Source organism: Gouania willdenowi, unplaced genomic scaffold, assembly GCF_900634775.1.
Source record: "Gouania willdenowi unplaced genomic scaffold, fGouWil2.1 scaffold_239_arrow_ctg1, whole genome shotgun sequence".
Lineage (NCBI taxonomy): Eukaryota > Metazoa > Chordata > Actinopteri > Blenniiformes > Gobiesocidae > Gouania > Gouania willdenowi.
In genome coordinates, this window is record NW_021144995.1 from 31,910 (window position 1) to 48,661 (window position 16,752).

The 16,752-nt window shown below is 38.7% G+C and overlaps 1 protein-coding gene across 1 annotated transcript; it reads right to left on the minus strand.

The window, feature by feature from the left end:
* Positions 1-2,306: 2,306 nt before the first annotated feature.
* LOC114459045 (multiple epidermal growth factor-like domains protein 10) lies at positions 2,307-14,541 on the minus strand. Its single transcript, XM_028441417.1, has 7 exons — positions 14,403-14,541; positions 13,315-13,416; positions 13,099-13,199; positions 10,708-10,800; positions 3,536-3,782; positions 2,796-2,916; positions 2,307-2,504 (listed from the first exon to the last, which is right to left on the minus strand). The coding sequence occupies exons 1-7, from the start codon at positions 14,528-14,530 to the stop codon at positions 2,364-2,366; spliced, it is 933 nt and encodes a 310-aa protein (XP_028297218.1). The 5' UTR covers positions 14,531-14,541; the 3' UTR covers positions 2,307-2,363.
* Positions 14,542-16,752: the final 2,211 nt, after the last annotated feature.

Genomic DNA, 16,752 nt, shown 5'->3' on the forward strand with positions numbered 1-16,752 from the left:
CTAGAATCCTACTAACCAAAGTAATCCCACTAACCCTACTAATCCTAATAACCCTACTAATCCTACTAACCCTATTAATCCTACTAATCCTAGTAATCCTACTAACCCAAGTAATCCTACTAACCCTACTAATGCAAACCCTACTAATCCTAACCCATTAAAGTTGATTCTGATTCAGAATCTATGGTGTTGGTTATTTACACAATGAGATCAGTCTGTAGACATGAACCAGGTCTATCTCTCTCTCTCTCCTGTGTGTCTGAGCCTCGTTCTATCAACATAGTTTCTCATGTATAAAATAATCTGATGATTATTTACACACTGATCCTGTTCAGAAGCTCATCCTGTTTCTGTGTCTGTATATGTGATGTTCTCTGGTGTTCATGAACAGGACCAATAAACTGAGAGTAGATCCACTTCCTGTTCCCTCAAGAGTTTTATAGTGTTAAATGTTGTGTATTTATAGTGTTAAATGTTGGGTATTTTAAGCTTTAATTGTTGTGTAGATTTATAGTGTTAAATATTGTGTATTTATAGTGTTAAATGATGTGTATTTGTAGTGTTAAAAAATGTGTGTATTTATAGTGTTAACTAATGTGTGTATTTAAAGTGTTAAATGATGTGTATTTGTAGTGTTAAATAATGTGTGTATTAATGGTGTTAAATGTTGTGTGTACTTATAGTGTTAAATGTGCTTATAGTGTTAAATGTTGTGTGTTTATAGTGTTAAATGATTTGTATTTGTAGTGTTAAATAATGTGTGTATTTATAGTGTTAAATGATGTGTTTATAGTGTTAAATGTGCTTATAGTGTTAAATGTTGTGTGTTTATAGTGTTAAATGTTGTGTATTTATACTGTTAAATTTTGTGTATTTATAGTGTTAAATGATGTGTATTTATAGTGTTAAATGATGTGTATTTATAGTGTTAAATGATGTGTGTATTTATACTGTTAAATGTTGTGTATTTATAGTGTTAAATGATGTGTATTTATAGTGTTAAATGATGTGTATTTATAGTGTCTAATGCTGTGTGTATTTACAGTGTTAAATGTTGTGTGTATTTATAGTGTTAAATGATGTGTGTATTTATACTGTTAAATGTTGTGTATTTATAGTGTTAAATGATGTGTATTTATAGTGTTAAATGATGTGTATTTATAGTGTTAAATGATGTGTATTTGTAGTGTTAAATGATGTGTGTATTTATAGTGTTAAATGTTGTGTATTTATAGTGTTAAATGTTGTGTGTATTTACAGTGTTAAATGATGTGTATTTGTAGTGTTAAATAATGTATGTATTTATAGTGTTAAATGTTGTGTATTTATAGTGTTAAATGTTGTGTGTATTTACAGTGTTAAATGATGTGTATTTGTAGTGTTAAATAATGTATGTATTTATAGTGTTAAATGTTGTGTATTTATAGTGTTAAATGTTGTGTGTATTTACAGTGTTAAATGATGTGTATTTGTAGTGTTAAATAATGTATGTATTTATAGTGTTAAATGTTGTGTGGTGGTAAATGTGTTTATAGTGTTAAATGTTGTGTATTTATAGTGTTAAATGTTGTGTATTTATAGTGTTAAATGTTGTGTGTATTTACAGTGTTAAATGATGTGTATTTGTAGTGTTAAATAATGTATGTATTTATTAGGTGTTTAAATGTTGTGTATTTATCAGTGTTAAATGTTGTGCTATTTATAGTGTTGAAATGTTTGCTGTGTATTTCCAGCTGTTAAATGATGTGTATTTGTAGTGTTAAATAATGTATGTATTTATAGTGTTAAATGTTGTGTATTTATAGTGTTAAATGTTGTGTATTTATAGTGTTAAATGTTGTGTATTTATAGTGTTAAATGTTGTGTGGTATTAAATGTTGTGTAGTGTTAAATGTGTTTGTAGTGTTAAATGTTGTGTGGTGGTAAATGTGTTTATAGTGTTAAATGTTGTGTATTTATAGTGTTAAATGTTGTGTATTTATAGTGTTAAATGTTGTGTGGTATTAAATGTTGTGTGGTATTAAATGTTGTGTAGTGGTAAATGTGTTTATAGTGTTAAATGTTGTGTATTTATAGTGTTAAATATTGTGTAGTGTTAAATGTTGTGTGGTATTAAATGTTGTGTAGTGGTAAATGTGTTTATAGTGTTAAATGTTGTGTATTTATAGTGTTAAATATTGTGTAGTGTTAAATGTTGTGTGGTATTAAATGTTGTGTAGTGTTAAATGTGTTTGTAGTGTTAAATGTTGTGTGGTATTAAATGTTGTGTAGTGTTAAATGTGTTTGTAGTGTTAAATGTTGTGTGGTATTAAATGTTGTGTAGTGTTAAATGTGTTTGTAGTGTTAAATGTTGTGTATTTATCTCACCTATCCCCCGTGTATCCTGGACCACACAGACACCGTCCACTCGATGCAGAGCAAAGGCCGTTATTGTGACACTGACATTCGTGGGAACAGTTCGGACCAAATGTTCCTTGTGGACACGACTGAGAACAAAGTTTTCCCTGGAGTAGGAAACACGTCTGATCTGTTTATTACATTAAAGATAAAGTTTATAAAAATAACCCTTTATTTCACCACAATTCAGGAATAAATAACGGGGGGGGGGGGGGGGGGGGTACATCCTGTCCCTCACTCTCACTTCCTCATAGAGCCTTAGTGGAAGTTAGCAGCATTAAGAAGCTTTGTAAATAGTTTTTGATTGGTGTAGTAAAAGCTTTTCATAGAGTTTTCTGAGCAGTAAACGTCTTGTCTACATAGTAAAGCCTGTAATAGTGAGTTAGTTATTTAGTTACCGTCCATCCTGGAGGACAGGAACACTCTCCCGTCACATGGTGACACACTGCTTCATTGTGACAGGAACATCGCTCCTCACACTGAGGTCCGTGTTTACCTGCAGGACAGTGTTCCTCACAGCTACAGGAGACAAGAATAAATTATTACTTTTATACGTTTCATTTAACAAAATAAAGAGGCTTTGAAAATAATCAAAAACTAAAGTTTAAAATGGAAGAAAGTCTCATTTCCATTTAATTTATCTCAAAGTTCATGTGCTTATCGTTACACACACACACTCTTCATTAATTCATTGTAGAGGAAATCAATTAATGCAGAAATAATGGTGATATGTCAGTTATTTCTCTGATAATAAACTGTAATGGAGACACTTCTCTTCTGATTGTTGTGTAGATCATAACCTTTAAACACATAGTTCATGTGTTTAAAGGTTATGATCTACTATAACAGCATAGAACCACATATAAATACAGAAAAAAACAACCGTTGTGATGTTTGTATCGTTACCATAACGTTAATGATCACTAGGACGTTGATTGGCTTTCATATGAATTCCCATCGATCGGAGCAGCTCCAGTTCAATACATATTACAGTAAGCTATTACAGTAGATGAGTCACAAAGATGAATGTTTTAGTCTGACATGCTTTAGACAAATTAGGATCATTTACACAGAAAAAGAAGCGGACCAATCACAGTCTATTATTATTATTATTCATAATAATAATAATTAAACTTACAAAGCTCCCATGTATCCAGGTGAGCACCTGCATTCCCCGCTCATATGATGGCACTGTGCTGCGTTCTGGCACTGACACTTCTGTTGACATCCGTGTCCGTACGAGCCTGGTTCACATTGTAACTCACAGCGCCATCCTCGAAACCCGCGGGAGCACACACACGCCCCACTGATAGGGTTACACAGGGCACCGTTTACGCACTGGCATCTGTTACTGCAGTGAGGACCCCAGTGGGTGCTGTCACAGGCTGAGAACACACACACACACACACACACACACACACACACAGGTCAGTCTCCATCTCTAAAAGACAAAACCAGGTTCAAACATTGATGTTCTGATGGACTTAGAGTATTTACAATAATAATAATAATAACAATAATAATGTGTCTTTTATTAATGTATTCTAACCCTATACAACGTGTCCACAGTGACTCAAAAATCAGGAGAAACATCTGAAATATTCTTATGGTCATCATCAAACATCTGATCCAGAACAAAGAGGTCAGAGGTCATGAGTTCAGTTTGGCTCCCAGTTAGCCTCTATATTTAGTTACATTAGTACTTATATATTAGTACATATATATATATTAGTACATTAGTTCATAGTAACAGGTGTTCAGTTAAATGTTATTATTCACTTAGTAGTAATGATATGTGAGGGAGGGGGAGGGGGAGGGCTGGACTGACTGGTTTAGGGCCCTTTTGGTCAGGGGTGGTCCTGACCCAGAACAGCTGCTGACTCCTCCTTCTCACTGCTAGGCTCCTCCCCCTCTGTGTGTAATCTGCTTGAGGGGCAGCAGATGGCGCTGCAGTCTTTAGGAATATGTTTGTCACATTCACTTAAATCCACTTCATAAACTGATATAATTTGTGGGTGTGGTTTAATAAATTGTTTCTGTTTTTACTGTAAACCATCATTTATACTAAAGTCTCCACCATCGTTCCTGTCCCTAAAAAGCTGAGGATCACAGGACTTAATGACTACAGACCCGTCGCTCTGACATCTGTGGTCATGAAGTCCTTTGAACGCCTCATGCTCTCCCACATCAAGGACATCACCGACCACCACCTGGACCCCCTGCAGATCCAACAGGTCTGTAGACAATGCTGTAAACCTGGCTCTCCACTTCATCCTCCAGCACCTGGACTCCCCAGGCTCCTACGCCAGGATCCTGTTTGTGGACTTCAGCTCTGCTTTCAACACTATAATCCCAGCTCTCCTTCAGGACAAGCTTTCCCAGCTGAACGTGCCAGACTCCACCTGCAGGTGGATCACAGACTTCCTGTCTGACAGGAAGCAGCACGTGAAGCTGGGAAAAACCATCTCTGCTCCAGGACCATCAGCACTGGATCTCCTCAGGGCTGTGTTCTTTCTCCTCTGCTCTTCTCCCTGTACACCAACAGCTGCACCTCCTCTCACCAGTCGGTCAAACTCCTGAAGTTTGCAGACGACACGACCATCATCGTCTCATCTCTGATGGAGACGAGTCTGACTACAGGTGGAAGACAGACCGGCTGGTGTCCTGGTGCAGCCAGAACAACCTGGAGCTCAATGCTTTAAAGACAGTGGAGATGATAGCAGACTTCAGGAAGAACCCAGCCCCCCTCACCCCCCTCACCCTGGGAGACTCTACAGTGAGCTCTGTGGAGTACTTCTGCTTCCTGGGGACCATCATCACTCAGGACCTCAAGTGGAGCTGAACATCAGCTCCATCATCAAAAAAGCTCAGCAGAGGATGTACTTTTTGCGGCAGCTGAAGAAGTTCAGTCTGCCAACAAAGATGATGGTGAACTTCTACAGCTCCATCATCCAGTCCATCCTCTGCTCCTCCATCACCATCTGGTACGCTGCAGCTACGGCCAAGGACAAGGCCAGACTGCAGCGTATCATCCACTCTGCAGAGAAGGTCATCGGCTGCAATCTGCCCTCCCTCCAGGACCTGTACCCCTCCAGGACCTGTACCCCTCTAGGAATTTGAGGCTTGCAGGAAAGATTGTGGCCGACCCCTCCCACCCCGGTCATAAACTGTTTCAATCTCTCCCTTCTGGTAGGAGGTTTCGGTCCATCAGGACCAGAACCTCCAGACACAAAAACAGCTTCTTTCCCTCTGCCACCATCCACATGAACACACCCCAAGTCACCCACTGAACCCCCCCCCCCCCCCCCCGATCATCACCTCCATGATGACATTATCTGCTGCACTGTATATATATATATATTTATATATATATATATATATATATATATATATATATATATATTATATTATCTATCTATCCTTTATTCCTATCTATCCTTTATTTATCCCTCATCCTTTATATTTATCATTATTATTATTATTATTATTGTTGTTGCTGGGTTGTTCTTTGTTTTTTGTTGTTTGTTTTGTTCACCAACTACCAAGACAAATTCCTTGTACTGTCCTTAAAACTGTACATGGCCATTAAAACATTTCTGATTCTGATTCTGAAAATGAACTGAACCTTTTAGTTCAGACTGGTAACGTGGTTTTCCTAATGCTTTATTTTATTGTGAAAGTCTGTCCAACCATGAGTGAAGACTGGAGGGTTAGAACCACATGTAGAGAATAGTAGAGTAGTTATTTCTTTAGAAACATGACCCAGATTAAATAAAAAACTCTAGATTGTTCCACAAAGAACAACGCACTGTGTTTGGTCACATGGTTTGAAGAAGTCTAAAACCTTCTTTATGACCTTAACATGACACGTTTTATTACACTGTATTATTTATTTTTTATTACACTGTACAACTCTCCCACTAAAAATACAGAGTGGAGATAAAATAATGAGATCATGTGCTATTTATTGAATAAACATGTGTTCCACATTATCATTATCACAGGTTTATGAAGGAGTTCAGTTATCTAATCTCATATTTAGTGCTGTGATATTTTTAAATTTTCTCTTTAATTCAAATATATTTATTACATTAATCACACATTGTTCCATCTTTACATGTGAAATGTTCACGGCTGCTTTAGACACATTTGATAAATCTAATTATTCATTTTGAAGGTACTTTGTAAATGTCTTATTGGTGGACCTGCTGTTCATTAAACAACAACAACCATCATAATGTCAGTGGTTTTTAAACAGTGGACGATCACTGGGGATCATTTAGATTAATATTTTACACTGACAGGAGACAGAATATTTAGACATTGATGCAATCCTTTCATTAACCGATGACATCATTTAGGAAACATAGAAATTTATATCTGATAGACTAGGGTGTGTTCCAGAAAGGAGGTTCAACAAACTCTGAGTCTATCCATAAACTCTGGGTCAACAAACCACCCAGAAGAGAGTGATTTATTCACCCTGATGGATGTAATAATCAGGTGTTTAAAGGTGTTCACACAGAACGCCACTTCAGTGACTATAGTCTTTTAAATCCCCCGTGATTAGTCACGCTTTTTGTCACTTCATCACTTCATAGACGTAACGACTGGGAAATAGTGTGAATAATATTAGTCTGTGGGGGCGGGGCAGAGGGCTGCTGCAGAGAGAGGGATGATCACTGTACGTTTATGGATCCACCTGTATTTACATTTTAAATGATCAACTTACAGAGTTTCTAAAAAATGAGTTCACTCAAAATTAAATATAATTAGAATTTAAAAGGTGTATTACACTTTCTTTGGCCTCAGTTAGTAGAGGAATTATTCAGCCCTCCTGCTACAGTGGCTATGAAGACATTGATTTTTAATGTAATGTAGTTGCCAGAGTCATCTCAACGTCCTAAAAAAAAGTCATTAAAAAGACGACTGAGTCTGGACTCCAACCCTGACCATTTGCTCCCATGAACACCGACTTAACTCGCTGCACTACAGTAGCTTTCAAACATTAATGTCCAAACATTGAGGTATATTACAGTATGAAACAATGTATTAATGTTAATGTTGAGCCATAAATGTGTATTAATTTAAATGATCATCTCCTCCTTTACATTCTCCACAGGTTTGTATCCAGGGAACTTTACTACAGACATCAGTAGATGTTTTAATGCAGATCAACCTCTCAGTGATTTTCATTTAATGATCTACAATTTATTCAGTTTATTTCCGACATGGTTACATTCACTTTTTTTTTTTTTACCTTTTTTTTTTTTTGTACATGCCGAAAAAGGAGACGAGAGAAGCAGTTTGCTTATCTGGGTCCCGTCCCCTGTTTTACCATCGCAACATGGGTTTACATGTCTCTCTGGTCAAACATTCTTGAGTTGTTCTGAACAGTCCTTTTTTGTGTATTCTCATCTGGAGTCAGTGTTGTCTTGTTTTTATTCCTCCTCCTCTCTATCGTTGTTGGTGTTGGCCTTGTTCCCTGCCAGACGTTGTTAGCATTCCTCCAGTTCAAGAATAGTTCCTCTTTCGAAGGTGTTTGGAAGGTTTTTCCCTTTTCATCCATAATGTCACCACTCGGGAATGTCTCTTTTGGACACACAAGTTTGCAGCTTGTTTTGTCTCTACATCAAGGTTAATCCAGCTGTTGTTAGTTCTATTGGCAGTGTTGTATTTTCCACTGTTAGATTTAACTTGTATAAACACATTATTATATCTTAGTTCATAAGCAAGGTAGTAATTTCATTGTACAGAAAAACGTGTTTCTAACTGCACATATGACAATAAACACTTTGAATTTAAATTTAATGTAATCCTTAATCACCCCACCACCTAGCAATTAAAATGAATAAATGACAGACCTTTTTTACTCTTGGTTTCCACATTTAATTCAGTCTCCGTAAAATAATCACAGTCTGAGTTTTGTTTCCAGTGTTTATATAGATCTGGGTCCATATCCATGACTACCATCAGTAATGTTGTTGTTTAGGTGGATCCTTCGTATTTTCCCAAGTCTTCCATCGTTTTGATGAGGATTGGTTTTCCGTTCTCTTCTCCCAGTGGTGTGATGTAAATCCTGCAGTTCCTTGTCCACGTCTTTAAAATCTTTCCTCCTTTTTTTATTTGGCGTGCCTTCCATGCGATGCTTGCATTTTTTTTTGTCAGGCTTTCATTAAGAAAAACCTTCGTTTCCTTCAGCTTTCTTCCTTGCTTCAGTAGTTCTCCTTTGAATTTCATATTCGTGAAGGTTATTTTTACAGCTCTGTTATCATTTTTCTTTGGCAGGAGTTGATGTTGTCAGGGTTCAGGACAATGTCCTTCGACTCCAGGTAGTCAATGACCTGTTGGTCAATCGATTTTGTTTCTTCGTCACTCGCGTAACTCCTGGGTTTTATCTTTAGGCCTGTGATGATGACATCTTTCTCTCTTTCCTTTTGTTCCAGCTGTTCAACCCTGACGTTCAACAATTTTATCTCTTCAGCATTTCTTTCATTCTTTTCTTTCAGTACCTTTGCTTCGCTTTGTAGGTTTTCCAGTGAGTTTTCCAGCGTCTTTTCCAACGACTTTATCTCGGCAGATAGGTTTCGTAGACCCTCGCGTATCATCTCCTTGACCTCTTCCAAACCTGAATTGGGTTCTGAAGGGCCTCCCTGCGGTTTTTTCACCATTTTCCTTCAGTCTTGGGCCCAATTTTTCAGGCTGTTCAGCTGTAGCCAAGGTCGTGTTATCGGAGCGAATGATGAACAATGTTAGAAAGAAAACTACAGTTTGACAAAAAAACAAAAGAAATAAACCTGAAGCAGCACATCAATTCTAATGATGTGAGCACGTCTGTGGCGGGTGATGTCACTAATGTGTGTCAGATAAGAGTGTCAAGGGAAATTAAAACGTCCTTAGGAAGCGGTGTTCAGGTGGGCGGAGCCAGGTAGAAACCCAGGGTTTCTTTGATAAAACCTGCCAGCGACCAGGTTTAGTTCACAGACAATGTTGCCATGGTAACATACTCAGAGAAGAACAAACCTCGTGTTTAGGAATGAGATACTCAGAGTTTCCCTCATTTGAGCCTGAACATACTCAGAGTTTGAACATAACCTGTTTTAAGGAATAAACCTCTGATCTACAGTCAGCTGATGAAGCCTGTGTTTTCGACAGGTGAAGTCATTAATTAATTCATACGCTATAGTGAGGCTGACATCATCATCAGGAACATACTACAGTAAACAATGTGTGATAAATAGATCTACCTGAATAGAAACACGTGTGTGCTGTAATAAAGTTTAACTGCAGAGCATCCGTTTATCATTCAATGGATTAATATCATAAATAACAATAACAGTATCAGCAGCTTCCTGTCTGAGTTCTTTCATTCCTGCATTTTCTGTAACAACAGGCTTGTTTTTAGTCTGAATTATGGATTTTAATTATTCATCACTTTAAACTTAAGCTGAACACCTAACCTGGTCAGGACCAAGTTATGAAGTGGATCAGATCTGAGCGAGTATAAAAGCTCCGCCTCCTGGTGCATGCAGCACTACTGTTGCTCTTCACTGTCATCATGGATTTATATTTATTATATTTATATTAAGATCATAAGCTGTTCCTCCTGTAAAGACGCTCGCTCTACCTGGTTCTCCATTAATTGGTCAGATGCTGTAATCTCCCGGTGTTGTTATCGACCGTCATAGGACAGCTTCTCTCTGACAGGGAATGTTTGGTTAGTTGAAGCTAATGGAGATTAATCCAGGATATAATTATCTAGATTCGTAGCATGCAATTGTGTGTGTGTGTGTGTGTGTGTGTGTTATCATGTGATTGTGTGTTTGTGTGACAGTGTGTGTAGTTGTGGGTTAGTGTTAGCCCTCCACAGCACATTGTGTTATCATGTGCACTAGATCTCATGCCCCACAGCCTCAGGGTTTCTCCTCACACTGACAGAGATTCTTTTAAACCCAGATCTTGGTTTACAGATAAAAGCTCAGAAACATTGTTAGGACCAACTGACCCAGACAAGAGCCACAGCCCAGTGTTTGAGGACATGAAGGACATGTGACTACAGCAATGAATGAATGAGTCCCAGTTTGCATGTTCTCCTTGTGTGGGTGTTCTCTTTTTTTGTGCTCTTAAACATGAATGTGAGGTTTGTTGGAGTCGCTAAAGTCTGGAAGTGTCTGTGCCCCCCCAACCCCCAACCCCCAACCCCCCCAACATATGTATGTGTGATGAAGTGTATTGTATCATTGTTGTCATCAGTCAGTGACATGACAGCAGCTGGTTCTGGTTCCTCTAAAAAACACAGACAGTTCTTACCACTGGAGCAGTTGTTCCCCCCCCAGCCCGGTTCACACTGGCAGGTGTTGGGGGCCGTACAGCGACCATGGACACAGCTCTCTGTGCAATGAGCTGGAACCAAAGGAACCAGAGACACAACACTGTTACAATTACAGTTACAATTACAGTTACAATTACAGCTACAATTACTGTTACAATTACACACTGTTACAATTACACTTATAAATGAAGTTATTCTCAGTCTGCTCGCTAAGTTACATCTGTTTGTATGTGAATTACTAACCTTGGATATAATCACCCCTGCACTATGAAATGTTAAATGCTAAATAAATAGTTTTATTTGTAAAAATTTGTCTTTTATCAGATTCTACCTAAACCGCCACATTGGTGCAAACTTTACCAACTTATCATATTCATGTCTCATAGAATTAAACCAGATAAATCACACACACTATTTTATTTTACACCCATAAATAAACCCCTTAATAACACTACAGAGTATGTACACCTCTATGTACAACAACCTTATAACACATACTCATTTGGACATAATTGACAACTCTACTTAAGCTCCTCCCACTATATGAATACATACTTCCAACGGGCACTGAACTAGTTAATGTGTGTTGTACTGTTTCTGATGACGTCTCCTAATCTAGATCCTCTGTACCAGCCATGTGCTTTGTCCTAATTTTAACCTGTGTGCGGTGGGCGGGGTTTGTATGGGGTGGATATATTTTAAACTATTGATTTTTATAAATAAACATTGATTGATTGATTGATTATTATTCTAGTGCACGAGTCATACACTGAGTCATTGTTGGTGTTTCCTGTGGTGCATGTGATCAGTGTGTTCATACCAGACATTGTGTGTGTGTGTGTGTGTGTGTGGTGTGTGTGTGTGTGTGTGTGTGTGTGTGTGTGTGTGTCACAGCTGTCACAGTCAAACAGCTCCATGTGTTAAAACTAATAACCACCTGTTGTCGTTTCACTGCTTCTACAAACTATCAGAGGATTGTTGTGCGTTTGTTCACACTTTGTAACGTGCACAGTGTCTGAATCACACTGAAGAACTTATTATCCTCACACACTCAACGACTTCCTCCAACAAGTGTTGGGAAAGTTATTTTCTCTATCAACTAGTCCAAAGACTAATTTTTACATGAACGACATCAGTTCTAAGTCATGACTCAACATTTTTTCGAGCAAAATATTTTGCTTTGAAAAAGCCAAAATATTTTAAATAAAGTCTTTGATGAGTGACTGGAAGTGTTCAAACTAACATGATTACTGACACTAAAACCAACCTGAATCATTTCATCACTACTGATCAAACATGGAACAAACACATTGGAGTTCGTTTTATGGTAAATCAAGATGGCGGCTCCCAGACTCTTAAACTAAAGTTGGCTCATCTTTAAAAGACAGTAAAATGAACATGTGTAAAATAAAGTTAAAGGGTTGATACAAATGTATGTGACGCTGGTAGATCTTCATAGATACTGTATAATGATAAATGTACTGACTGTAGAGAAACACCGGCTCAATGTATTTGCTATTGTAGGAATATTCCAGTGTTTTGGGAAGAAATAAGTGGTCATTGAAAAAATAATTTCTAAGAAATTTATAGTGGACTGAAGGCTATTCTTATTTGGTTTATATCCAGAAAAATATACATATACAAAAAGTTATTTATTTTCATAAATATAAGTCTGTTGAATGCTGAGATGTGTATATCTCTATATTGTCATGGACCAGCTGTGGAGGCAACCCTCCCACTGGAGAAGATCACCATTAATGTTGCATGTTAATGCTTTGATATTTTTTTAAATGGAATTGTGCTGTTTTTTAATGAATGTTATGTGTGACATGTTCTAAAAATGTATTGTAAAAAAATGGTTTTGGTTTAAAAAAATAAGTTAAAGAGAAGCTAAAGCCCAAAGCTGAAATCAAATGTATTGTGTATGGATTAGTGCTGTTGATGGATCCTTGTCCAACTCTCTACATTTTAGTCAAACTATTTCATTTGTTGTATTTAGTTGTAAAAATGTCAGAGTGACTGCCCTCTATGGGTTGAAAACAGAGTATTACATTTGAATTTTACTATTGGCTGAGATGTTTTCAAGACAGTTAGCCCCACCCCCTCCTATAAAAACTATCACCCGTGGACTCTACAATCTGTTGTAGTCAATAGAGAGCTATAGTGAGTAATGAGGAGCTAGTTAGCATAGAATAGATTGTTTTTATAGATTTTATAACATAGACTGGGCATGTCTTAACTGCTCTAGGAGAACCCCCGTTACCCCTCCCTACAGGATGTTATTGCAGATTCATGTGTAAATGTAATTGTAACGACTTTGTGGTTAAACATGTTCAGAAGTTCATGATGTTTATCTAAACATGACTTACGAGCACAAATCTCCCCGTTTTCATAGAACCCTTGACAACACTGGGACTTTCTCCGGTACATGGTCTTCTGTCCTCTGCGATACGCGACACGATAGCTCACCCTGGGGGGGTGGGGGGGTGTGGTCATATACCAAAGGAAACAATGTGACTATGAGTGGGTCGTCTTTATGAAATACTGAGTTACCAAAGTAAAGGTTCTGTAGAGGTCATTCTCACCTGTGTTTGGTGCATTTGAACCACTTGAGGATGTCTGAACAGCTGGAATAATAAACCTGATCAAAGGGATGAGCGTACGACTCCTGAACTGTCACCGAATAACTGGAGACACAGCGAGAACAAGAGAGTAAATAACAGTAAATAACACAACATCCAAACTTTGTGTTGACTTCAGCTCTTTTAGTGTAAAATTCCTGATCAGAGGGTTCTTAGTTTTGGGAGTTTAATATATGAACTTTATTAGATATCATAACACTTGTGTTCATGTTAATTATATTAATGTTGTTCATTCATATATCGGCTGATTTATTGGTATTCTGCGTTTTAAGCCTCCAATATCAGTATCATTTCCAGTAATCATGTATTGGTCCAGCTTTAGACTAGACTGGTGTTTCTGGGTCCTGTGGGGGGGCTTGTGGCATTCTCCCTGTTGTCCACTGATGTCCTCTGGGCTCAGGGTCCGGTCTCTGCTGTGTTTGTGCTCGGTCACCAACGAGTGCCCACTGGCTGGTCTGCCTGTGTGGCGTGGGCATCTGTTATTTGGCGTGGGCCCCTGTGGGGGTGGAAGGGGTCTGTGTGTGTGTGTGTGTGGTCACTATCACCCTTCTTTCCGTGTTGTTCTCCCTTAATAATGATGTTTGATCCAGCCTGGGAATGCCTCAGGACCCCCAGGAAGAACTGGTTCAAGTGTGGGTTTCCCTGCTCAGGATGGATGGATGGATGGATGGATGGATGGATGGATGGATGGATAATAATGACTTTTGCTATTTGTTCTCCTTTGAAGCAGAGACAGTTAGAGGTCAGGCCTTTATTATTTTTGTGCAGAAAACTTTGAATAACCTCCAACGTTCTGGTTTTTAATCACATCATTTCCAACAAATCGAAACAACTAATAAGACTAAAGCTTTGTTTCATACTCGTTAAAAAGATTCAAACAAAGATTAGTTCTTCTTTTAATATCTAAATAAAGTATTTTGTTTTTAGAAAGACTGCTGCTCTTATTCTTGTTTAGTTTGATAAACAAAGACAGATAACTGCTTCCTGAATCTATGTATTTGTCCTAAAAGCTTCTTCCATAGCTCACTGACCTTTCCCAATGGCTGCACAGATTAGGGTCTTCAAGGTTGGTGGAAGAAGTGAAGCAGAGCAGGGAACAGAAGATCACAGCCCACAGGAGCATTGTATGGCAGCGAATAGACACGCCCATCTCCATCATAGCCACACCTTCAGAGGACAAAAGTACTCAACTTTAAAGACATGTTGTATTGGAAAGAAATATTCATAAAAAGAGAAGTTTACACATAAAGTAGTAGCTAATGCAGCTTAGCATGTTAGCTTCTTTTAGGACAACCAAGTTTTTTTCTGTCTCCATGCTCTACTAATCATAAATCTCATGCTAAGATGCGTCATTGAATAATAAATGTAGACTAGAACCAAGGTTTACCACCAGGAACAGCCTCCAACCACAACTGACCAATGGGAAGCTACCCCCCTACAACGATGAACACTTCAGTATTATTAAGAACAAAATCCTGCCCAGCTTTTACTGTAGCTCTATGTTCTTTTTATTTGTTATTACGTAAACATATGGCAATGGACTAGCAATGTGAAATAGCCTTTAGGCTAACTCGGGTTCCTTTACGTCTAACTAAAAAGCAAGGGACGTCTGTGGGGATGTGGAGATGTGTGTGTGTGTGTGTGTGGATGTGTGTGTGTGTGTGTGTGTGGAGCAAATATCTCCCCGACGCGGTGCGAGTTGGACCTGAAACTCGGTCGACGGGTTTCAAATACCCCGAGTGTGTGTATCTGTTATTTTGGAGTAATTTGGTCATTTCAAAATGTTTATTTTAATTTTATTTCACTTCTGGACGGCCCCAAAATGAAACCTATTCAACTTTTAACCTCAGGGTGTGAGGGGGCGCTAGAGCACCATCTTCACTGCACAGCTCACGGGTAAGAGCAAGAGTCACGTGTGCGGTCAGAGCCAATCGCTGCTCACACAGCTAAGCAGCTGTAAACACACGAGCGATAGAGAAGAAGATAGTTTAGACCTAAACATAGAGCTCTCTGAATAGATCATATGAAACCATCAGACACTGGTGAATCTTTTAGAGACATGTTTGTGATGGGGAACAAGTAGGGGATTTTATTTTTGTTTGGGTTTATTGTGGTGTGGCTTTTTGATTGCATGCTGTGTACTTTTATTGTGGTTTTTTTGGTTGCATATTTTGGACACCGCCCCTTTAAGCCTGTTGCCCCTAGCAACCCCAACAGCTGTCACTTTTGGCTAATCAATGGCCCCCTGCAATCGAACACACCTGCGACGCATCAGACCTGACCATAAAGAGGAGGGCACGGAAGACAACGGAAGACGAGAGACGCGGACGACAGGCGAGCCTTGCCGAGGGAGAGAGTGGACGCACACCTGATTGGAAGCCCTGGAGCACACAGCAGACCCCGCGAGCTACCGACGCGAATCTACAGGAGAGGCAGGGGAGACCCTGCCTTGCCTGTAAGTATACAGACGCCCTAGGGGCGTGTCGGCTGTGGGTTTGGGGGGACGTGGCGCTGTGTGCTGGCTGTGTCATTCTGTGACAGGGAGGATCGAGACCCAGGAGCTGCGGTTGTCCACCAGAGCGGCCCGGACGTGCAAGCGGAGCGAGACGGAGACCGTACCCCGACGCAAAACTACAGTGCCTGAGAGGTCCCTGAAAGTGGATGAGCTGCGGTATTTACGCACGGCGCCCGGACTGGTCTATATTGCCCTCTCTGGATAATATTTTAGTCTGGTATTCTATGGTTGTTTTAATAGTGTGGTGCGACTCTTTTAGATTTGCAAATATTAAAATGGTTAACGTCCATCCACTGTCTTCTTTTTATTGGGCCAGTTGCTCTCACTACATTGGGGTTTAATATTTTATTGGTTTAATCAATTTAGTATTTCTAAAACCTTCTCGGTACCATTACACGTTTCCAACCCGTTCAATTCTCCATCTGATAAACTACAGATTCTCTGTGGTGCCGTACATGGAAGCTAAGCTCTGACCACTCGGTTCAAAGGTAAAAAAAATGATTTTTGTTTTTAAATAAAGACAGCCGGATTGTAGATAATACTTTAATTTAATTACTCACTCATGTAGTTTGGAGCTTCATGTTTTGTTTCGCGCAGTTTTGTTACTTTTCTGAATTGCGCTACAATGTTTATGGAGTTTTGTTATCAGCGTCTCAAACATTTTACGGGAACACACACGGTATTTATTTATTTGACGCACGTTTACGGAGTCTGATGTAGACACACACACACACGGCTGATGCGCGTGCACGGAGGAGATGGATGTAGACACACACACACACAGTATTTATAATAAAAATATACTAAATGAGTAAAATAAAACAAAAACTAAACAATATTTATACAAAAAATACACAAAATGATTC